This window comes from Macaca mulatta, chromosome 1 (genome assembly GCF_049350105.2).
Source record: "Macaca mulatta isolate MMU2019108-1 chromosome 1, T2T-MMU8v2.0, whole genome shotgun sequence".
Taxonomy (NCBI): domain Eukaryota; kingdom Metazoa; phylum Chordata; class Mammalia; order Primates; family Cercopithecidae; genus Macaca; species Macaca mulatta.
Genome location: NC_133406.1, coordinates 154,546,765 through 154,573,095, shown reverse-complemented (window position 1 = coordinate 154,573,095; position 26,331 = coordinate 154,546,765). Strand labels below are relative to the sequence as shown.

Genomic DNA, 26,331 nt, shown 5'->3' with positions numbered 1-26,331 from the left:
AATCTTGAGCAGTTTCTGTCTCCAATGTCAGCAATGGTACCACTTACAAACCTTCACGGCATTCAGATATGAAGATACAGGCAAGAGATGTGGAGAATTTCTCTGAAGCCTAAACATTATTAATTTAAACTGTGGTACCCAGCCTCAGTGATGGACCTCAGTGATCTTTGATTCCTGGATTCCTGGTATTCATGCTCTTACGTAGTCCAGACCCACTCTGAATTATGTGAGCCTATGTGACCAAAAGAATATAGAAGTGACAATGTGTAATTTCTGAAGCTAGGTCATAAAGATACCACAGCTATCACCTTGCTGTAGTATCTTTACACCACTCACTCTGGGGGAAGCCAAAGTTATGTTCTGAATATACTCAGCAGCACTGTGGAGAGGTCTCCATGGGGAGGAAGTGAGGTCTCTCACCAACAACTAGCACCAACTTGGCCAGCAAGTGAGCCTCCTTAAAAGCAAATCCTCCAACCCCCAGTCAAGCCTTTGGATGACAGTAGCCCTAACCAAAATCTTAACTACAACCTCATGAATCAGAACCACCCAACTATGCCACTACCAAATTCCTGACCCACAGAAACTATAAAAATAATATATATTTATTGTTGTTTTAAACCACCAATGTAATTTGTTTCATAGCAATAGATAGCTAATACATAGTAACAAGAGCGACTGTCTAGGATCACAGGGCATGCGATGCCAGTGCTAAGTGCTGGATCCTGAATGACAGAGGCACTCAAGTATTTTAAATGTATGATATGCAGGGCCCTCTAAAGCTCAGAGCCCACAGCAAGTTTCTCTGATTCCTGGGTCTAACAATGGTCCTGTTATCAAACATGGTAGTTATTAAACACTAAGACCAAAAGAAGTTTATTAGACTTGATAGGCCTGAATACATGTATGTGATATTAATATTTTAGATCACTCATAGATACTACATTTGGTAGTATATTTAAATATGTTTAAACAGTGAAAACCTTCTTCCTTAGCATGTCCAGTAAAAGCATTATTTTCCTAGCTCCACAAACAATTTTTTTAAATGTATATAAAATAACTAGGAAAATAAGAAGACCAAGATAACCATAAAATGGTCACAATGACTATATTTACAGAATTTTTAAAAAACAAAAGCAATGCAAAAATCCTTCAGGAGAACATATTTTGTTATTTCTAGAGGAAGGTTTAGAAACAACATATTTAATCTGAAGTAGAAATGAATATAAATTATCATAGAAGGTTAATACTAAACAGGCATTAATAATATAACAGAAATAATTTGTTCCAAAACTAAGCATTGAAAATACAGGATCACACTAACTTGTCTAGAATTAGAAACACTAAAATTTAACTTAGAAGTTATTTTTACACATTCTGCATATGAATACATATTACCAGGAAATACTGGTATTTTAAAATCCTTCATATATAAAACAAGATCACTGCAGGAAAAGGCTGGAGTGTGAAGTATTCTGTGATGATCTGATCTCTTCACCCTTCTTTTCCTCACAGCAAGGACAATTTGATCCACACTCAGGGTCAACCGGATCCTCATAATTGAGACTAATTCTAAACTTCAGCAGAAACATGAGTAGGTCTGGCCCTATTCATGGAGATTTGGCATCAAGGCAGGCTTAATGCTAACCTGGGCCTCAATTTCCAGATTCAAGTTCTGGCCCTGTTCTAAAAGACTGATTACCACATTGTGTCCTTTTTCTTGTGTCCAAAAACCAGATGTGGTATACAACATCATGTTCTATCCCTCAATAATAAAGCTCCCACCTTATTCTTGCTATTCGCCCTCCTAGAGAATATCATCCCTGAGCCCAACCTAGGCCTAACTGCCACATGTGCACTCACACTTCTGATTTTGATAACCTACAAGGCTCTTTGAGTTGTCCCTTACGTTATCCACCCTGAAGATAATTTCCATATTCCCACCCACTGGTGTTACATCCCTATGAAATCAATCATGTTCTGCCTGGACTTCCTCCAAATTATAATATGTAGTTCATTGGGTGTCCCTCTTCTTAGTGTCTATGCCAACCCTGGGGTGGGGTTAATTAAAAGTCCTGAAATCTTCCATACATCCCGTCATACTATTATATATGTATGTTAGCCAAATATAGCTACTACAGACTATGCCCAGTAAAGTAGAATACATAAATTACATTTTTCCTGAAGGAGGCAGAATTCCTTAACAATTAATAACAACTTTTTCATAATGTTCTAGCTAGAGTTGTACTTTATGATCGAATTAACTGCATTTTCTTCCTAAAACAAAACAAACAAGAGTCTCTAAATTTTCCACAAAATGTATGTATCTGAGATGCTACTATGCAATATGTATTTAAGACTGTCTTGGGCTAAAGATAAAAACTAATAACAGATGTCCAACACCAGGATTTTATATTCTGAAATTCTAACTCTAGATTTAGAAGCCAAAATATAGTTTACTTCAAATACACTCTTCTAACAGAAAAACATACGAGAAAAGAGGCACAGGCACTCCTTTCTGTAATTAGAAAAGTAAACATCTCGGAAGTCTGGGTGCCTTAAGGGTGTTATTTTGCCCACCATTCTAGGATGTGATATTTTTATCTTCAGAGGAAGAAAACTAAGTACAGTTTTGCTGTTTGTCAAACTTTAAATGTAATGTGATTTGATTATTTATAATCTATTTCTAAGGGTCTGAAAAATTCCTTGAAAAACATCAGTATTCTGATAGCAGTTTTCTAGGTGTTGTTGAAAGTAACTCCCATCTCCAATTTCATGTTTATTTTCAATCCTGGCAAGTCAGTTCTGGCATAAATTTTTTAGGTCTGTGGAGCCATATAAATTTGCATGGCTAACTTGGTACAAGACAGAGACTACTGATTAAATCAAGCTGAGAGCTCTGTAAATGCCTTTTTTAAAAGCAACTATAGAATTTCCTGATTGTAGCACTACAAAATAAACTTTGGAAACTTTACACTAAAAAGGAAGCTACTTGGAGTGAGGTATAAGAAATCTAAAGTTATCAAATACATAACAAATCCTCTCTCCCTGCCTCCCCTATTTATTTTTATTTTTATTTTTTGAACAGGATTCTTCTCTTCTGTTATGCATCAGTGTACTTAGGCTTTTAAAGAATCTGGCTCACATCAGATATGTTCCAAGAAGATTCTCAAATAAAGACATTAAAGCATGTAAAACAAAACAGTAGTAGTTCTATGGTGTTGAAAGGCTCCTGATCAATTAAGATTGACTACTATCTTGTCTTTTCCTGAAATCTTCGGAGAATGAACTTGAGTTGAACTCAAATATCCACAGATAGAGAGCAAAAGGATGAGACAATTATAGACTCTTGGGCTTCTCTATCTTCAACGGTTAGTTTTATTGAAGGCACAGACAGCCTCAGGGTATTCTCTAATATTACTTAACATTAAGGGTTTTGATCCAATTGTGACATGTAGGGAGTGCAGGAGGGAAGGAGAGGAAGAGGTCGGAACTACACATCACTATCCAAAAGCATGAGGACATACATTGACTAATAATAACTGATTACAGAAGGTCTTTAAAAATAATTGTTGTGATTAGCAAGTACTTATGCTAAAATCCTGAAATCAAAAACGGCTTAAAATACAAGGAATAAAAAAACATTTCAAATGCCAACAATATAAAACCAAGGAACAAGTGAATTTGTTAATATAACTATTTTTAAATAATCTTTGGTTCTAAAATATACCAAATGCCTAACAAAAACAGTTTTCCCACTTCAAACTAATGGTCCTTACTGAAGAAAGAAGTGTGTTACAAATATCAATTAAATCTAATAAACATAACATTTCATTTTGGGAAAAAAGAACTTTCTGGGAAATAAGATTTAAGTGGAAATAAACACAAATGTTAAATTTAAACATACCATTATGAGGCTAAATAATAAATACTTTTCTCTTTTTAAAAAATAATTACCTCTTGAATAACCAAAATAATATGCTATTATAAAATGTGTCCATTTCAATTGCATTCATAAAATATTTATACTGTCTAAGAGAAGATAGCTTTTATTTGTAAATCTATAAGTTCATTAAAAGAAAAACACAGACACCACTAAGCTCATTCACGACAACTTAATTCCATGCTTTGTGTTTACTCAGAGAAATAAGTGATCATTTGGCTAGCAGTATGAGCACGTGATTTATAGCAACATCTTCCCAAATGTAAAATTAGTAACGTTACTAACTCGTTGGACAATTTTAGACAAGACTTTTACTTCATTTCCATGCTATATGTATATATAATATGATTACTATTTTTGCAAACGATTCCATATGAAACATGAAGCTTTACTACACAGCTGAGAATCCAATTCAGTAGTCCAAAGAAACTTATCCTGACCATAGGTAGAAAGACCAGAACTGAGATTTTGAAGATTTTTATGGCTATTGCTTTCACCGTATTGACTGTCAGACTGTTTCATGTAATACATAAAACAGAAAGTGAAGTAATTTACTAATTTCTGGGCTTAAATTCAGTCTTAAAACATCTAAGTATAAAATGCTAATAAAACTTCATAGATTTCTCTAAAAATAGCTACTATTGTTCTATAAATCATATGTTGTAACTCTTTAAAACTGAATCATACTCCATGCTCATAAGACTAACTGTATCGCTCTACCTAAAATTTAAGGAAACCAGCTCATTTAAAACCCAGAAATCAAAACATATCATGAAACTCATAATTACATACACCTTCTATGTACCCACAAAAATTAAAAATAAAAAAGTTAGAAAAAACCAGAAATATGAATTTAAAAACTTAAGGGTAATAGTTGTGATAAAGTACATCTTCTAATACGATTCTACCTAATGATAGTAAATGAAATGATATCGTATCTACACAGCAGTACTACAATGAAACATCAATCCAAACTTCTCCTTCCTTTTTTTTTTTTTTTTTTTTTTGAGACAGAGTCTCACTCTGTTGCCAGGCTGGAGTGCAGTGGCGCAATCTTGGCTCACTGCAACCTCCGCCTCCTGGGTTCAAGCAATTCTTCTGCCTGAGCCTCCTGAATAGCTGGGACTACAGGCATGCGCCACTACGCCCATCTAATTTTTGTATTTTTAGTAGAGACAGGGTTTCACCATGTTGGCCAAGATGGTCTCGATTTGTTGATCTCATGATCCACCCACCTCGGCCTCCCAGAGCGCTGGGATTAGAGGCATGAACCACCATGCCCGGCCCAAACTTCTAAATAGCTCTCAAACCAGCAGAAAATTAAAACGGTTTTTGACTCATGCAAAGCCAAAAGTTTCTCAGATGCTGGTACGTTCAGATTTCAGCATTTCCAGGTTTCTATCACATTCTCTCAAAGGTATAGGTGTCATCCATCTACTTCATAGTAGCCTGGAATCTTTTAGTTCTGTTCTGTATTTCACAATTAATAGTAAACATAATTTAACAAATTACCAGGAGAACATGACCATATTCATCTTCTACACACCTACTATTTTCTACATCAAGGAGAGTGGACAGATTATCAAAAGATCTTTTCCTTTTGCTGTTATTAAAACAGTAATAAATGACCATGTTTCTCATGGAATTTTAATCATCTGAATTGAAATACAAGAATCCTATGGTGCATAATATCTTTTGAAGATGATTTTATTTATAATAAACGGAAAGAATAAGGGGGGCATTTATACATAGGATAATATATTCTGGGACAGTCTCTGAGGTGAGCCTTGCCATAAGTTGACATGTGGCTGTAACTGTATTTTATTCTAAGTATTCATATTTTCCTTATAAATATAGACAAATCATTTTGTGGTAAAAATGATAAAAAAAAGTACATATAGCATACATAATATATTACCATACTAGACAGACTTTAAAATAAACATTAGTCAGAAAAAATGAATATATGTTTTTCAAATACAATTTTTCAAAAGATCTAAATCTATTACATATGCATATATTTTAAAAGCAATAAAGCTTTGCAAATTTTATAATAAAAAGAAGAGTGCAATCAAACAAGAGCCCCATAATCATTTCATTCACTACTTTTCCACTGTTTTCTTAAACTCCCTTTTTCAATTCAATAGGCTCCGGTTGGATAATTTTATAATTCCCTATGGATTATAAAACCAGAAGTTGTCTATAAAGGTCTCTGGATAATTTCATAATTCATTATAGTAGGAAACTAGCAATTACCTATACATTGCCAAAGCTAAAATCAAGTTGATGTCTACATGAGATCAGCAATATTAGCAAATGAAATAATTGGTGGAAAAAAAAAAAAGAAATAATTGGTGGTTATCTAAGTGATACATATAAGGGCTTTGAGAAAATATTCAATTTGCTCATCAATGTCTAAAATTCCACCATTGCAGGTTAGTTATTTTGTCTTAAGACTCTATGTTATTTTTAATATTTATTTATTTGTTTATTTATTTTGAGATGGAGTCTTACTCTGTCACCCAGGCTGGAGTGCAGTGGCACGATCTCAGCTCACTGCAACCTCTGCCTCCTGGGTTCAAGTGATTCTCCCGCCACAGCCTCCTGAGTAGCTGGCATCACAGGCACCCGCCACTACACCCAGCTAATTTTTGTATTTTTAGTAGAGATGGGGTTTTGCCATGTTGGCCAGGCTGGTCTTGAACACCTGATCTCAACTGATCCGCCCACCTCAGCCTCCCAAAGTGCAAAGATTACAGGCGTGAGCCACCGCGCCCTGCCTTCACACTCAATATACTTAAAATAATTGCCAAAGGGTAAGGCAGCATTTTAAGCATTGGAAGTAATTTATATATTACGGCAAATGATTTTCTTGGTTCTTTTATTAATAGCATACATTGATAGGAGAAGGGTGAAAATTTGAAGATACAGAATGGAGTAAACAAGACTAAAGAAAACAAACCACCTATTGTCAATCTTTAGAATTTTAGATTAGAAATTGGATGCCCAATAAATAGAAAGGCATTTTCTGTTGGGATATGTGTATGAGAGCTAAAATGTAAAAATAAAATAATAATAATAATAATAACACACCAATGTATTCAAGTATAACAGAGCATAGTTAAATGAGATGGCATACAAAATACTTATTACGGTGCTTGAGAACTTAAAAATGGTGATAATAGCAGTAGTGATGGCAGTTTCTACTGTTATAACCATTATAAGATTAGCTTTTAAGTTCAATGTAATTGCAGGGAAACAAAACGTTTGGCTTATTTTGTATTTCTTGACAGTTTGGTAAGTTTATCTTAATATATTAAAATCTTTAAACTTTAAAATAACTGTATCTCAATTTGGCCAGACGTCATGAAAAAACAATTCATGCGTCTTCTAAGCAGTGTGAGTAGAAGACAAAGCAGAAATATCTAAGCAGTAAGGAAAAGGATTCTGGATTTAGATTCTGTGGAGCTTTGCTCAATTACTGATTTTACCACTTTCAACTATCTGATCTAAGCAAGCCTTTTTTTTTTTTTTTTTTTTTTTTTTGAGATGGAGTCTCGCTTTGTCGCCCAGGCTGGAGTGCTGTGGCCGGATCTCAGCTCACTGCAAGCTCCGCCTCCCGGGTTCCCGCCATTCTCCTGCCTCAGCCTCGCGAGTAGCTGGGACTACAGGCGCCCGCCACCTCGCCCGGCTAGTTTTTTGTATTTTTTAGTAGAGACTGGGTTTCACCGTGTTAGCCAGGATGGTCTCGATCTCCTGACCTCGTGATCCACCCGTCTCGGCCTCCCAAAGTGCTGGGATTACAGGCTTGAGCCACCGCGCCCGGCTAAGCAAGCCTTTTAACATCTCTAAGCTTTATTTTCCTCACCTATATTATGGTGACATTAATACTTACTCTATTTTACCTTCAAGGAGTATTACAAAGCTTGAAGGATAAATGTTTCAAAATGATTTGAACATTCTGGTGAGAGCTGCAGTCCTTTAGTATTATCATTAAGATTTTATTCAAGCACACAAAATTTTAGAAAAGCTGTTATGAAAAATCTCACTTTTTATCTTCATGGACTATAGTAGATTAACAAGGAGAACCTCAGGATGCCTTTCTGGACCACATTTTTCTCATTTGTTAAGCAATGGGGTACTGGATGATGTCACAATTTCCTGCCATCTCTGAAATTATTATATTACCTAGTAAAATTCACTTTCCTGGATTTTTTAACCTGAAAATACAAGAAGTTGTAGAAAACTAATCTCTGAATTAACAGCTGAAGCACGCATTTTAAAAATCTCTAGAATATGAGGTTGAACCTCTACAACATCTGGTCATGTAGAATTGGTTGAATAGTACTACCATTTGTGTTTTAAGTTGTTCACGTATTTTCTGTGGCATTTTAGCTCCTTACCATAGAGGTAAGTGTTTTCCCACTGGTATGGTGAAAGGGTTAGAAGTGTTCAAAGTTGAGTTATTTTTTAATCTAAATTTTCCTTTATATTCTCAGGTATTATTTGATACACTATTCAAGAGGCAAAAATTAAAATGGAACGATTATAAACAACAAACAGTAAAAAGTGTCTTCATATTTTCATAGATGAGAACACATAACCAGGTTATAATGCTCTAACATAAACCTCAAAAACACAAATGAAGATACCTGTCTCCCCTTAAAACCCTTCTTTCCACGGATCCCAGGAATGCCCTAGAATATAGAAAAGAAAAAGGAAATATTTGTTGAATGAATTAATTAGGTACTATAGATCTTTTTCTCCCAATATAAAGTAATAAAGTATGCAAAAGACAAAAACAAATTGCTCTATAAACTGATGTGATATTCAGAAAAGCCTCAATATATTAATTTAACTGAGGCAGCCCCTTTTTTCTTCAAAACAAAATTCCGCTTTTATTCAGGAATCCATCCCATCTGTACTTCCAAATGGGATCTTGGCGTGTCCCTGGCGATAGTTATTTGTCCAGAGATAGGCATATTACCAAAGTTGGCATAACCAGATGAACACGAAGGTCTTATTTTCATATCTAAGGGAAAATGCCCTCCTCTCTGTCTTCCCCTCTCTATCTGGATATAAACAAAGACACATTTAACCGGTGCACTGGCAATCTTGCAGTCACATGGGAAATAAGCCTTAGGGTAAAGACAACATTAGAAAAGGTAAAGCAGAGAGATGAATCTACAGCCCACCTAACCTATGGATTTCTGGTCATGTAAGAAGCAGTAGGGTACAGTACTTAAGTACTCAGGCTTTAGAGCTGACAAAACCTTGTCTAAATCCTGGCTCTGCTCTTACTGCCTGTATATAGCCTAAGACAAGATACTTCCTCTGTGTGTGCCTCATTTTCTTCATCTATGATGAGAAGAATAACAATACCTACCATTCAATACATGGTTTTATATATAAAGAAGTCAATTCGTGTATATATACATACACATATATATAAGTTTATTAAAAATTTCATATATATACATATATAAATAAGTTAATTCATGTATATAAAACCATTTATTAAATTGTTTTTATATACATGCACATATATAAAACCATTCAGTAAATCATTTGCTATTATCATCATCATCATTAAAAATATCCTTATGTTTAAGCCATTTTGAATTGTGGTTTTCTGTTATTTGCAGTTTAAAGCATCTTACTTGATATCATCACTTTGAGACTTGCAGACTAAGCAGTCTGTCACAACCATGTAGCTTGAGATTAATAGCACATACAGGTAAGTTAGAAGACATCATTGGCTGAAGTAATCCATTCACTTTCAAGTCAACAGTGTTTTAAAAATACTCATGTATCTGATCATCAAAAAAGAGTTCACAGGTGAGCAAGAGGACTCATTTCATTACGACTTTATATATATTTACATAATACAACCAACCTTTTAAAAAATAATAGAATAATTATTTCCTAAATTTTCAGTAGCCTCCCTAAATCTCATCAAGAAGTCAAATAATACAGACAGAATTATACAAGCATTTTTCATTTATATACACATATATGTGTACATGTTTCATATGTGTGTGTATGTGTATACACACAATATGCACGTAATGTACAGTATTGACTCCCAGAAATGACTTTTTCTTTCCATTTGTTTTCAGGAATACTTAGCACTATTGTATCTTATTCTCTTCTGCTTTCTTTACTTAAATGTTTTATACATAACACCCTTTAAGCCACATCATTCATAGTTTTAATGAGAATTTTGACATAGCCAAATAATATTAGGACACAGTACCCATGATGGGCCCAATATCACAAACTGGTCTTGTGTATTTATATGTTGAGACAGGTCTGGATATTTTCTTTCTTTTTTTCTTATTTTTATTTTTTGACAAAGTCTTGCTCTGTTGCCCAGGCTGGAGTGCAGTGGTGTGATCTCGGCTCACTGCAAGCTCCACCTCCTGGGTTCATGCCATTCTCCTGCCTCAGCCTCCCGAGTAGCTGGGACTACAGGCGCCCGCCACCACGCCCAGCTAATTTTTTTGTATTTTTAGTAGAGACGGGGTTTCACCATGTTAGCCAGGATGGTCTTGATCTCCTGAACTCATGATCCACCTGCCTCGGCCTCCCAAAGTGCTGGGATTACAGGTGTGAGCCATCATGCCCGGCCAGGTCTTGATATTTTCATATAGACTGGTAAAAATTAGTGAATGTGATTACAGCAATGTGCCAATTGATAGCCATGTCAACACTGGGCTTAAGATCACTAAATCCAAGATGACAACATTTTACAAGGACACATAATTTTGGTTTGTTAAATAACTTAGGAGAAATAAGTTCACGTCAAAGGATCAGAAAAGGATTGTCATGAAAAGCAGAGTAATTAACAATGTAAACCAGAATCATTGGGTCAAGAAGCAGCAGATCAATTCTTTGCATGATCAGTGAGATACATCCTCTGCTAGTCTGCTGTAGTATACGAAGGTTAGGTGGCTTAGTTGTGGAGTTATGCTGAAGATATTTTTTGCTATTGAACAAAACGACTTGCTGTGTTCACCAGGGAAACATCTTTACCTCATCTCACCAAAGATGGCTAGACATTTTGATTGTCATTACAGCACATTTAAACTCTTTGATTATTTCTTCTCTGCAGGGGCATTCACAAGTAATTACAAGAAAATATAGCTTAACTCCCTCACTAAAAACTATTTATTTGAAAAATTCATTTAGCAAAGAATGTGGTTCACTTTCATTTGCAAAAATCACTTTCCAGAAATGAACATTTTGGCCTGAACTGCACTCTTATAATGATAGCAGTGAAGACTGAATTCTGAATATGACTCTCAAATTTCAAATTCTACGACAATATACTAATATTGTTCAATTCTACTGTTTTCAATTAATACTGGCAATGGAAATGAAGGAATACAAAGAGAAATTACTCCATATAGATTGCATATAGCACTGAAAACTAGATATGATGAAGCTGCAATGCCATAACTCCTATAAATAACTTCATTAACCTTTTTAGTATAACAAACCATTTTGCAAAGGTTCTGTCTTTACTTATAAGTACCAATATTTATTAACAGCTATCTCCCATTATTAAATCAAACAAAAATATATCTTCTGAGGCTAAATTCTACCACATATTGCTCTCAAAATCAAGACTTGTCAAGAATTTATACTCAAAGATAATGAATTACAAAATAAAAATTTCATAGATATTTTAGTATTTTGGCGTGTATTTTCAAAAATTTAAATTTAAAGTATAATTACATTTCTATCATGCTATGTTACTTTCTTTTAACAAAATTCAGTAAGATTTTCAAAAATCAAATTACATTTCTGGCAGGTGATTTTTCTTAAACCTGGCTTGGTAACTCAGTAAGATTTCTTCCCTGACATCTGATTTTATGACTCCTGTTGTACATTATCATAAGTATATCATTTCAGAAATACTATTTGAAGAGAATGGACTTACCCTTTCTCCTTCAGGTCCCAGTTGTCCTGCTTCTCCAGGAGAGCCAATAAAACCCTTAAAACAAGAAAATAATCTGTATATTATTTCATTTGAATATTCTCCCCACAAATGATTCTAAAAAGAAGTACTTAAAATTTTATTTGTAGTAGCATGAAATTATAAGACTTACAAGTGTGAATAACTTCCCCTCACCTAATTGCTTTTCTTCCAGAAGTTACAGATCAATCTTCCCATTAAAAAATACACAAAATATAAAATATAATTTAAGAAATGGTGGCTAATAAAAATGACCCTAAATAATTTCCTTCACTAAATTTTATAGTGGGCAGAAAATATATGTATATAATTAGCTAAAATTTAAGACAGAATGGAGGTATCAAAATAATATAAGAAGTACAGTGGAGGAAGAGATACATTTAAATGTGGCAGGAGGCAAAGGCAATCAAAGAAAGCTTCAAAGGAGACTGTCACTTGAGATAGGTCTACAGAGTGGGTAAAATCTTAATAAGCAGAGACTGGAGAAAGAATTCTAGAAGAGCAATTAGAGTAAATAAAGACAAAATAGGAAGTCTTTGTTAATGGTAACAATTGGAGAGTGTTTGTAAATGGTAATTGATCACATTTTTTATATAACATGCTTTGTATGTAAGATGGTTTTATATGTTAGTTTTATGTGTAAGACCCATCCTGCCTTAATAAAGATTCCAATCTGGTCTGAGAAACAAGAGATACATATAAATAACAATGCAAAGCACTTTATTCTAACATAACTTAGTTATATCTCACTTATGGGAAATAATGCGTTTCATCAATTTTACAGATGAAGTGTATGGTAGTTTGGGTGCTAGATTAAGGAGAGTCTTAAATTTTAAAATAAAAATTTTAGACTTTATATATTAGACAAATGGAAGCTACTGATTTTAGGGAGTATGGTAGTGCACTGATGTTATGTTGTATTTCTAAAATATTAATCTATTGATAGGATACAGCATACAGCCATGACAGGAAACACTGAATATAGGCAAACCTATTAGAAGCTCTTTAAGTGGTCTAAATTTGAAGGATTATGGGTCCAGATTATTGGTTCAACAAACATTATTTTAGTAGCCATTTTGTGTCAGGTACTGCGTTTATAAAGATGCATGTGAAAATCAGTGCCCTCAAGAAGTACATAGTTTATTAGGAAAGAGGGTCATACAAATAAATGACTGTAATATCATATGATAATTGTTACATGATTATGTAATAGGTGATATGACAAATAAACAATGGGAACTTTGGAAGCAGAATGACCAACTTTGCCTAGAGAGAAGATTAATGGTGCTTTGCTTTACTGAGGAAGCAACATTTGAACTAAGTCCTGAAGAAAAGAAAAGGCAGGGCTAACAATGTGCCATCAGTCAATCAATCAGAATGAAATGACATAGCTTTTACAAAGAATTGCAAATAGTCTGTGTGATTGGTGGGCAAGAGGTGAGTTTGGAAAGCGTGGCAGGGGGTCATATCATAAAGAGTCTTTTTTGTTATGATGGGAAGTCTGCAATGTACACCATGAGTCATTAAAAAACTCAGACATAGTTTTGATATAATCAAATTTTCACTTTATAAACTCACTTTGATTACAGCGGGTCACACAGGTCTTTACCTATCTATCAGAATCAAGAGAAAAGATGACTCTAAAGTTTACAGTTGGCTTGACAGGCAAATGATAACCACTGATAGAAATATGGAAAACAAATAGAAAAGCTGAGTTTGGTATAAAGAGGATGAGTTTTGTTAGTTATTTGGATTTTGTGGTTATAATGAGGTATTCAAATGTAATTATCATGGCAGGGAGTTGCGAGATGTAGGGTTCATAGAAAAAGCTCATAGAGAAAAAAATCTGAAGGACAGATATGTTTGAAGTCTTAAAGACAGACTAAAGCTCTGAGGAGAAAATAATAGGAAAAATTCTCACTGATCAGACAAGAGGGTGAAATAGGGGTGTGAGAGAAGAGTAGTTATATGGATGCAGAGAAAAGCCAAAGTATAAAAGAAATTGAAGTAGAGATACAGTAGGTCATTTTCACTAAGATTTAAATAAAGCCTTCTTATTTTGAATCACAGAATGGATGATTTTTCAGAGTAAATACTTTCATAATAACAAATACTGAAGAATTCAAGCATTAAAAAGTAAATGTCATTTCTATACCCATTCCAGCATTATTCACAATTATCAAAAGGTGGAAGCAACCCAAATGTTCATTAATAGATGAATGAATAAACAAAATGTTGTATATACATAAAATGGAATATTATTCAGCCTTAAAAATGAAGGATTCTGAAAACTGCCACAACATGGATGGACCTTAAAGACAATTACGCTAAGTGCAGTAAGCCACTCACAAAAGGACAGATAGTGTACGATTCCACTTACATGATGTACTTAGGGTAGTCAAATTCATAGAGACAGAAAGCAGAATGGTGGTTGCCAGGAACTGGGAGTGGAGAATGGGGAATCGTTTATTGGGTATAGAGTTTCAGTTTGGGAAGATGAAAAAGTTTTTAAGATGGATGGTGGCAATGATTGTACAACAATGTGGATGTACTTAAGGCCACTGACTATATAATTTAAGAGGGTTTATAAATAGAACTTTTTATGTTACGCATATTTTATCTTTTTCATTTTAAAAAGAAAGCGATAAATGTCTCAAGAATCATATCTAAGTTGCCTGGAATAAAACTTTTGGAAGATTTTAGTTCCTTAGAGTTTAGTTAAGTATTGTCATTAAAAAAGTTGCAATCATCCATCTTGAAAACTTTTTTAGGTGTTTTTCCTTGTCAAAGGTGCCTAAAATTGCCTTATATTCCACAGATTGTATGAACAAGCAAAAACTGAAAGAAAAGAGAGAGAGAATGTGTTCCCTTATACATAACTTTAATAAAGCAAAACATCTATAATTTTCTTACTCGAAAGTCAAGCAGCTGGAGAATGGGAAATGTTTCTTTTAAAGTGAACCATATGAAAGTATTTCTGATACTAGAGCATTTAGGATTATGATGACAAGCTGTGTACATTTTCAGAATCATCTGTTGATGACTTCAAATGTAAAGTCAGCAAACCTTTGTTTTAATATATCCAGCAGGAGTTTTGGTTACAAATAAAAAGAAGACACTCTAACTGGTGTATACTTATCAGTGAACTAAATAATCAATTGGTAACTCAAGAACTGAAGTCAGAACTCCAACATAGGCTGTACAGAGTGTAAAGGGAACATTTTACAATTAGATATTTTAAATACAATAATGTTATAAGTAATTGCTTAGGAGTTTCATAGAGTTTTCTTGATCGTCATTACACTGATTCTAACAGAAATAAGATGTCAGCAGTACCAAACAAAGAAACCACACAGAGTTGAGGTCATTCTCAAAATACCACCATTAAACTAGAGTTTACTGTGTAATGAAACAAAGAACATTAAAAAGAATAACACACATTTTTGCTTTTTGGTTTGAAGGTGGTAGATCTGGTTAGAAGTAATTCTGTGTCACCAGCAGGACCACTAGAGGGTCGGGAGAGGTTCAATATATTTTTACTTTTGGGGGCAGCTAGCACATTATTACATAAAGAAATGCCAAAGAAGGGTTTAAAAATTATGATGTGTTTTAAATGTTTACATTTGACAAAATATTTCTGCTAATACCAAAAAATATCATCAAATAACTGCCAATGAAAAGCTAATTTATCATGATTCATGAAAATATTCATGTACAATGCATAACATTTAGAATTTACCAGTAACAGGACACAAATTAAGTGAAAAACATCTATCTTATGAGTGTATTTCTACGATTTTTTCCTTTTTAACCAGATTTGAAGTTAATGCTAAAAATCTACATTTGATAAAGCCGCACCCTACAACTCACTGATCTTCGACAAAGTCGGCAAAAATAAATAATCGGGAAAGAATACCCTATTCAATAAATGGTGCTGGAAAACTGGCTAACCATATGCAGAAGAATGAAACTGGACCCCTACCTCTGACTGAGTTAATATATAAAAATTAACTCAGGATGGATTAAAGACTTAATAGGCATGTAAGACCTCAAACTATAAAAATCCTAGAAGAAAACCTAGGAAATACCCTTCTAGACATTGGCCTAGGCAAAGAATTTATGACTATATCCTCAAAAGCAACAAATGCAACAAAGAAATTGGCAATTGCGACCTAATTAAACTAAAGATCTTCTGCAGAGTAAAAGAAACCATCAACAGAGTAAATAGACAACTTACAGAACAGGAGAAAATATCTTCAAACTATGCATCTGACAAAGGACTAATATCCACAATCTATAAGGAACTTAAACAAATCAACAAGAAAAAAACAAATAACTTTATTAAAAAGTGGGCAAAGTACATGAATAGACACTTCTCAAAAGAAGACATACAAGTGGCCCAAAAACATGAAAAAAAAATGCTCAACATAACTAATCGGAGAGATGCAAATCAAAACCACAGGGGAATACCATCTCACACCAGTCAGAATAGCTATTATTAAAAAGTCAGAAAATAACAGATGTTGATGAGGTTTCAGATAAAAAGGAATGCTTATACACTGTTGGTGGTCATGCAAATTAGTTCAGTCCCTGTGGAAAGAAGTTTGGAAATTTCTCAAAGAACTAAAAATAGAATTACCATTTGACCCAGCAATCTCATTACCGGGCATATACCCAAAGAAAAATAAATCATTCTACCAAAAACACATCTGCACTCATATGTTTATTGCAGTACTATTCACCATAGAAAAGACATGAAATCAACCCAAGTGCTCATCAATAGTGGACTGCATGAAGAAAATGTGGTACATATAGACCATGGAATACTACAGTGCCATTAAAATGAACAAAACCATGTCCTTCACAGCAACATAGATGCAGATGGAGGCCATTATCCTAAGCAAATTAACACAGAAACAGAAAACAAAATATACTGCATGTTCTCACTTATAAATGGCAGCTAAACATTGGGTATACATGGACACAAAGATGGGAAAAATAAACACTGTAGACTCCCTAAGGAGGGAGGCACAGAAGAAGGCAAGGGTTGAAAAACCCATATATTGGGTACTATGTTCACTGCTTTGGCAACACGATCACTAAAAGCCCAAACCTCAGCATTACACAATATATCCATGTAACAAACCTGCACATATACCCCTAAATCTAAAATAATTTTTCAATCTACATTTGAGAACCTTTATGAATGTGAAATTCCCTCCTGATTCCAATCACACTCCCACGTGTGAAACCTAACTAAAGTGTGAAAACCTAACTAAAAGTACAACTTAAGAGGGTTGTAACCGAGAAAACAATTTTCAATACAAGTGGGAGAAAGAAAAAACAAAAGGATGTATAATACAACGCAAAAATGGTACGCAGAAGAACACAGTTATATGGATCACTGAAGCAAGATGACGAAATGCAATAAGAGTAAGTTGTACAGTGCCAAATATATTTCGCATATATTCCTTGGAGTTATTAGTTCATGAACAGAAGAAACTCTCAAATTCAAATAATAATTATAGAATCCATATAGTAAATACATGCATACACTATGCCCTATACCTTAAGAATGCTAATCTTGTTTAATTTTTCCCAACTACCTGAAAAGTAAGTTTCATTGTGACCATTTAACAAATAATGAGATAACAAAAATGAAGCAGAGAGAGATTGAATAACATCAAAAGTCACAAAGCTAGTAAAAGAAGTATTAAGAGGCTGGTCTCTGTGGCTCACACCTGTAATCCCAGTACTTTGGGAGGCTGAGGCAGGCAGATCACAAGGTCAGGAGTTTCAGACCAGCCTGGCCAATATGGTGAAACCCCGTCTTTACTAAAAATACAAAAATTAGCTGAGTGTAGTGGCAGATGCCTGTAGTCCCAGCTACTCAGGAGTCTGAGGTAGAAGAATCACTTGAACCTGGGAGGCAGGGGCTGCAGTGAGCCGAGATCACACCACTACACTCCAGCCTGGGCGACAGAGCAAGGCTCTGTCTCAAAAAAAAAAAAAGCCTATTTAACTCCACAGTCCATGTTCTTGGCCACTAATCTCTTCTTACTTCCCAAATCCAAGTCAACATGTGTTTTCAGTGTAATTTCTAATAAAAAAAAAATACACGACTTTTCCTCATTATATGGTTACTTAATGCAAGAACAAAGACAACATGAGCTAGTGGAAAGAGGTCAGAGCTAAACGTGAAAAGACATTGGTTCCAGTTCTAGCCAGCTATAACTTTGGCAGATCAAGCAAGTTCCTTAGCTTACTATTTTTCTCATCAGTAAAATGGAGATGATAGGCCTGTTCTACGTCACAGGGCCGATGGCAAAATAAAAGAATAAAATACATATGAAAGTAGTTGGAAATGTTTCATAATTTTTTAAAATGTAAGACATATTGCACATATTGTTTAAATACCTTATGCTTAACTTCTTTTTAAAAGGCATTTTAGGCTGGGCGCAGGGGCTCACGCCTGTAATCCCACCACTTTGTGAGGCCAAGGTAGGCAGATCACAAGGTCAGGGGTTTGAGACCAGCCTGGTCAACATGGTGAAATCGTGTCTCTACTAAAAATACAAAAAATTAGCTGGGTATGGTGGTGCATGCCTGTAATCCCAGCTACTCGGGAGGCTGAGGCAGGAGAATTGCTTGAACCTGGGAGGCAGAGGTTGCAGTGAGCCTAGACTGTGCCATTGCACTCCAGCCTGGGCGACAGAGCAAGATTCCATCTCAAACCAAAAACAAAACAAAACAAAAGGTATTTTAGATAATATAATGCACAAATGTAGACTTTGGAAAATATCTGGCTATTAAAAATAAAGAATTTTAAAAATATATTTTTTATTTTATACACTACATATATATGATTTGGATGTTTGTTCCCTCCAAATCTCATGTTAAAATGTGATTCCTAATGTTGGAGGTGTGGCCTGGTGGGAAGTGAGTGGATCGTGGGGGTGGATCCCTCATTGATGGTTTAGCATCATCCCCTTGGTGATAAGTGAGTTCTCAACTCAAGCGAGATCTGGGTGTTTGAAAGATTTGGGACCTTCCCTTTTTCTCTCTCTTACTCCCACTCTCACCTTGTGACGTTGCCTGCTCTCCCTTCACCTTCTCCTGTGACTATTTGAGTTTCCCAAGGCCCTCACAAGATGCAAATGCCGCCTTATCTGCATGGCCTGCAGAACTATGAGCCAACTAAACTTCTTTTCTTTATAAATTACCCAGCCTCAGGTATTTATAGTGATGCAAAAAGTAACTAATACAATATAATATAGAAACGTTTATTTTGCTTCCTTAGTGACTAAAAATGGCTAACATTTCCTTTAATGGTTTGGGAGTGAAATGGGATGTTCTGGATACAATAAGGTTACTTCATTCTTTGCAGATATTTCTTTACTCCTGACAGTTTTTGTATAATAAAATTATCTCAGCCTTGAACCACTGTGAATTTCTTTACCTCTTCATATTTTTTACATCATGACTTCCTTAGGTCTGTATCCATTCATATATAAATAATACTACAAATGTTTATAGAGCACATTCTAAACATGCCAGATATTATGCTATGGAAATAAATATAAAATAATTATGCAAAACCTACCACAATGAGACTGTTTTCTGTCACCATAAAAGTGAAAGTAACTACTGTAGTAAGCAAGTGTATTCATGCTACATCTGAATTAAATTCAAAGCTACTAAGAGAGTGTAAGTGTTTTATATATTTCATTCCACTTTTAGGCAAGCATGCTTAACAAAATAATGGAAATGCCTACTTACTCGTGCACCTTTAGGACCTGGATGACCTTCTGGTCCAGCTAAACCCTGGTGTAAACAAAAGACATCGTCATCATACTATAGTACTTTTTAAAGAGTTAATAAATAGATTAATAAAAAGGGCATATAAAGAGGTATCATTTTCAAAACTATAGAATTCCGAACTCTGTATAACTAATGAAGATTACAAATGTTTGAGGAATTTTAGAATTTCTGAACCAAAAGAGCCATCGGAAATAATCTATACACAAATATATTTTGGATATATAAATAAAGTACCTTAACACATTGTCAGATTTTTAAAAATTTTTTCATTACATTATTTCTCATTGGAAGATTATCTGTGTTGTTTTAAAATATTTCTAATTAACTTATTCTAAAAGATATTACCATAAATTTTTAAAAAGATAAATATATTTTAAACTTTAGATCAATGTCCATATGTTTACATATTCATGTTTTATATTTTTATATAACATATATTCTCACTTGAGAGTAAGAGTGTAATACAGAATACCTCTAAGTGTTTTTAAAGTCCTAAAAAATGGAATTTTGTAAATATTTTGGCTTATTTATTTCCCTCATTCTTGAGAATATAAAAGATATAAATGTAACTTTATACATTTAGTTAAATTTTAGAAGTAATCAATTCACGAAAACTTAGGAAAGATAGCTTGTTCTGTTATTAATCTACATGAAGTAGAGAAAGTTAGAAGTTATAAGGGAATACATATAAAATGATTAGAATGAATTTTTAAAACAGTTTACAAATAACCGAATTCAGTTAGATAAAAGTGTTTGCCAGTAGTATACTGTTTCTCAAATTTTTATAACTATGTTATTAAAAAATGATGTTTATTACAGAGAGTCTTAACTCTTACTATTACTTCATTTAGTTCAGTGACAATATTGTAAAATCACAATCAGCACTGTTTTAAGAACTTACTAACACTTGGGCATTTTAATTTTGAAGATTCCATTGTATATCACATCAAACATATTTAAAAGCCCCATTCCCATTTTAAATAAAACTTTCTGCAGAAAAATTGTAATGGGTTTCTACAACTTGATTTTAAAATTATTTCTCTATGACTTATTCATTATTTAATAAAAGCAACTATTTGAACATTAATTCTCAAAATCAGAAATACAATGTATTAATAAATAGGAACATAAAAAGTCTAAATATAGTTACTGCACCTGCCTGCCAGGGTAACCGGGTGAACCAATATTACCAGCAAATCCTGGAATTCCCTGAAATAATAAATAAAATAAACAGTACAGCAAAGCCAAAGGAGGCCCAAGGAAACAAATTTGGTGTATTTACAATATACAAGCTTGGAAATAATTTTTCCCCATAAAAATACTGAGTCCTACACATGGCTTATGTAACTGAAATCACCTGTGTGAAGGAAAATGGGCAAAAATTGCTAAATAAAATAAGTAAAGCTATTAGATTAGGGCCCTAAATTATATATTGACCATTAATAATGATAAATCTAGGATGGAAAAATCCATAGCTAAAACAGACATTTATTCTAGAAGAAGAGCTGGTATATTTCTTAATTACCAGTAACTTTTTTTACCAGTAGATTGAATTATTTCTTGTCTTGATCATCCTACAACACTCCTTAACAGTCTGAGCATGAGCCCCAGAAGACTAAGAGGGGCAGTAAACCACAAAACCAACCTCTACTTCTTTCCTAAAGTAAACTTAACCTTACAGTAAGTCTGATTAAGTAAATGAATATTAAGTGGCAAATAACCTTTATCATGACATGGGTCTGATCTAGTAAATTTGAATGGTGCTATGGACTGAAGATTTGTGTTCCTCAAAATTCATGTTAAAATCCTAACCCTGCTGATAATGCCTAACAGTATTAGGAGGTGGCTCTTTGGAAGGTAAATAGGTTGGAGCCCTCATGAATGGGATAAATGACCTTATAAAGAGGCCATGTGAAAATAGAATAAAAAGTCAGCAGTCTGTAATCCAAAAGATAGCCCTCACCAGAACCTAACCAGGCTGGCATGCTGATCTCAGACTTTCAGCCTCCAGAATTGTGAGAAATTTCTGTTGTTTGTAAGCCACCCAGTCTATGGTCTTTTGTTATAGCAGCCCAAACTGACTTAGACAAATCTCATTTGGAATTTGCAACTTTGTATTCTTGATTTAAAACAAAGTTTGCTCAGGAAAGGCTGATAGATGGAAACCCAAAGGCATAAGAAAGAAAAACTGCTACAGAACTGGGTGAAAAAGTGAGACAAAATATTATAGCTTCTATTTTATATATATCAAAAAAACACCTCTTTTTTCATTGATACATCATTCATTCATTCATTTACTCATTAGTTTATTCAGAGTTTAGGTCTATCAAATAATTCTTGACCCAAGGAAATGTCAGAAGAAGGTGTGTTGAGCTGATGACAACAATGCTGTCTAGATTTCTTATTATCACCTAAAATTCCTTTCCTGTTTGTTTATAAATGATATAATGAAAGATAATTGCACTTTGTCCTTTTGCTCTGAAGTAGATAGAAGAGTGTTACCTCCACTTTAAGTACAGATACACTAAAACTTCTAAAAATTTGGAAAATCTAGAGAAAGAACAGACCAAGGAAATGAAAAATAGAGGATAATAGTTGAGTTTCTTCTCTCTACTTTTCTCAGAATTCATCTCTCACTTTTTCCCCTCTCATTTCTATCTCTCATTTCCCCTTCCCTTCCCTTGACCAAAATTAACATTTACTGAGCACTTTTTATTTGCTAAGCACTTTACATATATGAGATAGTCTTTTCTTCATTCTACATTTAAAGAAACTAAGATACACAGAAGTTACGACAATGGACAACTAAAGAGAATGTGAATAAACAATGGCCTTGTGAGGATTACAGAAGAAATTCTTGTCTATATGTAGAGAGATTATATCCTATGAATTTCAGAAGCCATATTTATATATTAAATATTCCCCATTCATATTAGATATCATATATTTACATAATATTTTATTCCCATAACATTTATTGAGCATTTATCATATGCCAGGCACTACTTCAAGTATTTTAGACGTATTATCTTATTCAATCTACTCAAAAACCCTATAAGATAGATATCATTATTCCCATATGAGAGATGAGAAAAAATGAGACATAAGGTGTTTATGTCACCAATGGAAGGTTACTTAGCTAATAAGTAGGAAGTCAGGAATTAAATCAGCAAGTCTAATTCCAGAGACCACCATTCAAAGGCCCGTTTCCCTAGTGTGGGTTTGAAGTGCCAAAAACATCCAATAGCACTCCAAGGAAAGTCCTGTAATTATGAGATTTGCTGTAGTATATTTACAACCACCTTCCTTTATGCCCCATCCAAATCCAAAACACCCAGGCCCACATTCTAGACATTCACAAAACCTTATATTGATGTATGCCAACAGAAGGGAGTAAGACAAATGTAAAACGCTGTTTTTATTCTGTAGGTCACTATCTATCTGGCTAATGAAAACCACCATCCCTTTTCCATTCCTTTCCTAGTCAAATTAAGTTAACTAACCTCAATAAAAAGGCAATCTGTTATAGAACATAAGTGAAATACTATTTCAAATGGATTGTCACAGAGGGTGTTAAAGCAACATGTGGAGATCTAGCTAACACAGTTTAGCTATGCAGAGAAAGACACAAAATAATTCCACTCAGTGTCTAAGTTCTGCTATACTAGAACAGCAGTAAACAAAGTAAACAAGTAAGATTTCAGCATAATCTTTATATGGCATAAACATATTCTGAGCCAACCATACCCTAGAATCACTGAGACAACCAAAGAAACTCAAAACAAACAGCATGACTTAATTCACTCTGCATTTAAAGATAGAGTTTTTAAAAAAGTTGGCTCACTCAAATCTGCAGATTGGATGGAGTAATAGAGATACAGTTGTATCAACAGCCCCTTGAGAAATCAGGAACAGAAAGTTAGGAAGCCTGCCCTAATCTTACTTAAAACACACGTTCTGAGTCAGTTAGACTTCATTCAGAATTCCGGCACTGCTCCAGCACTGCTACTATGGTTTCTGCTTTTTCATTAGTAAAATAGAATAACAGTACTCATTTTGTGGATAAAATAGAACTATGTGTAGAAATATATTTAAAAGTGGAAGTAACTACAATAACTGTATTTTTTTGCTGGGCATTAGGTTAATTAACATATGTAAAACTGAATATATGACTAGAAGTTGTAGTTAATAGTAATATAGTTTGGCAAATAATAAGGGCTGTAAGTAAATGACAGCTCTTATTACTAGAGCTCACATAAATGATATAATTACCTTTCCAAATGTTTGCTGACCAATTTGAAGATATTTACAAATTTTCAAGACAAATGTCTTCTAGCAAGTCAGCTATGCTCCTCTTAATGTCCATAGTATTTTATTTTTATTATTATTATTATTATTATTATTTTGGCATTTGATTTACTTTTATTAAAAATAGTTAATATGTAACATTCACGTTAAATAATGGCCATTTAAATTTTGTAGTACAGTGAAAATATTAATGTAAGAGTATTTTAATTATTAACAGGCTTATTTACCCTATTATTCAATTATATCACCAAAACAATTCTCGAAGTTGAAAGATTTTTCCAATCGTTTTTTATTTAAATGTTAGAAACCCAACTATATGAAGCCCTTTATAAATTATTCACATTTTTTCAAATTCTTAGACATTTGTTTTAGGTAATTCTCAAATGATTTTAAAACAGCATTTAAATTCTAAATGATAGTTTTTTACAACTTAAGTCATAGCTTGACTCATTTAAAATATTGCCAGGAAATTCAGCAACTTTTTGGACCTCCACATAGCTGGGGTTGTTAGCTCTGCCAAGTTTTTGAGTATGCTATAGCTGGTATGGTCCAACAGAAGGGCCCATGTGTATTCTGTCCCCTTGTGTTTCTTAGGTATTTGCTAAGAGAATGTAGAGGTCATATAAGAGCTGATTTTGTTATAGCAGCATCGTGATGGTTGTCATTTGCAGGTAGTTCTGTGTCTTGAGGTCTGCAGTGCAGCCAAATGCAGTTTGCTTTACACTCTGAGAAAACATTACTGCCACATTACTGCTTACATGCCATGTGTCACAGTAAATCTAGCTACCACTTGTCTGTTTTGTACTTTTCTGAGTATATTTTCCAGTTGAGAGGATTTTTGTGGTTCTCTTTTTTTTTTTTTTTAATTTATTTATTATTATTATACTTTAAGTTGTAGGGTACATGTGCATAACGTGCAGGTTTGTTACATATGTATACTTGTGCCACGTTGCTGTGCTGCACCCATCAACTCGTCATTTACATCAGGTATAACTCCCAATGCAATCCCTCCCCCCTCCCCGCTCCCCATGATAGGCCCCAGTGTGTGATGTTCCCCTTCCTGAGTCTGAGTGATCTCATTGTTCAGTTCCCACCTATGAGTGAGAACATGCGGTGTTTGGTTTTCTGTTCTTGTGATAGTTTGCTAAGAATGATGGATTCCAGCTGCATCCAAGTCCCTACAAAGGACTCAAACTCATCCTTTTTTATGGCTGCATAGTATTCCATGGTGTATATGTGCCACATTTTCTTAATCCAGTCTGTCACTGATGGACATTTGGGTTGATTTCAAGTCTTTGCTATTGTGAATAGTGCTGCAATAAACATACGTGTGCATGTGTCTTTATAGCAGCATAATTTATAATCCTTTGGGTATATACCCAGTAATGGGATGGCTGGGTCATATGGTACATCTAGTTCTAGATCCTTGAGGAATCGCCATACTGTTTTCCATAATGGTTGAACTAGTTTACAATCCCACCAACAGTGTAAAAGTGTTCCCATTTCTCCACATCCTCTCCAGCACCTGTTGTTTCCTGACTTTTTAATGATCGCCATTCTAACTGGTGTGAGATGGTATCTCATTGTGGTTTTGATTTGCATTTCTCTGATGGCCAGTGATGATGAGCATTTTTTCATGTGTCTGTTGGCTGTATGAATGTCTTCTTTTGAGAAATGTCTGGTCATATCCTTTGCCCACTTTTTGATGGGGTTGTTTGTTTGTTTCTTTGTTTCTTGTAAATTTGTTTGAGTTCTTTGTAGGTTCTGGATATTAGCCCTTTGTCAGATGAGTAGATTGCAAAAATTTTCTCCCATTCTGTAGGTTGCCTGTTCACTCTGATGGTAGTTTCTTTTGCTGTGCAGAAGCTCTTTAGTTTAATGAGATCCCATTTGTCAATTTTGGCTTTTGCTGCCGTTGCTTTTGGTGTTTTAGACATGAAGTCTTTGCCCATGCCTATGTCCTGAATGGTACTACCTAGGTTTTCCTCTAGGATTTTTATGGTATTAGGTCTAACATTTAAGTCTCTAATCCATCTTGAATTAATTTTCGTATAAGGAGTAAGGAAAGGATCCAGTTTCAGCTTTCTACTTATGGCTAGCCAATTTTCCCAGCACCATTTATTAAATAGGGAATCCTTTCCCCATTTCTTGCTTCTCTCAGGTTTGTCAAAGATCAAATGGCTGTAGATGTGTGGTATTATTTCTGAGGACTCTGTTCTGTTCCATTGGTCTATATCTCTGTTTTGGTACCAGTACCATGCTGTTTTGGTTACTGTAG

At 34.3% G+C, this 26,331-nt stretch overlaps 1 protein-coding gene across 4 annotated transcripts in view; it reads right to left on the bottom strand.

Annotated features, from left to right (window-relative positions):
• COL24A1 (collagen type XXIV alpha 1 chain) overlaps positions 1-26,331 on the bottom strand; it is a 398,071-nt gene that overhangs the window by 279,234 nt on the left and 92,506 nt on the right. For all 4 annotated transcript variants that reach the window (XM_077987934.1, XM_001109249.5, XM_015144267.3 and 1 more), the window contains 4 exons: positions 20,901-20,954; positions 19,704-19,748; positions 11,889-11,942; positions 8,596-8,640 (listed from right to left, as the gene is read on the bottom strand). In XM_077987934.1, the coding sequence (XP_077844060.1) occupies positions 8,596-8,640; positions 11,889-11,942; positions 19,704-19,748; positions 20,901-20,954 (198 nt within the window). The remainder of the gene's footprint in view (positions 1-8,595; positions 8,641-11,888; positions 11,943-19,703; positions 19,749-20,900; positions 20,955-26,331) is intronic.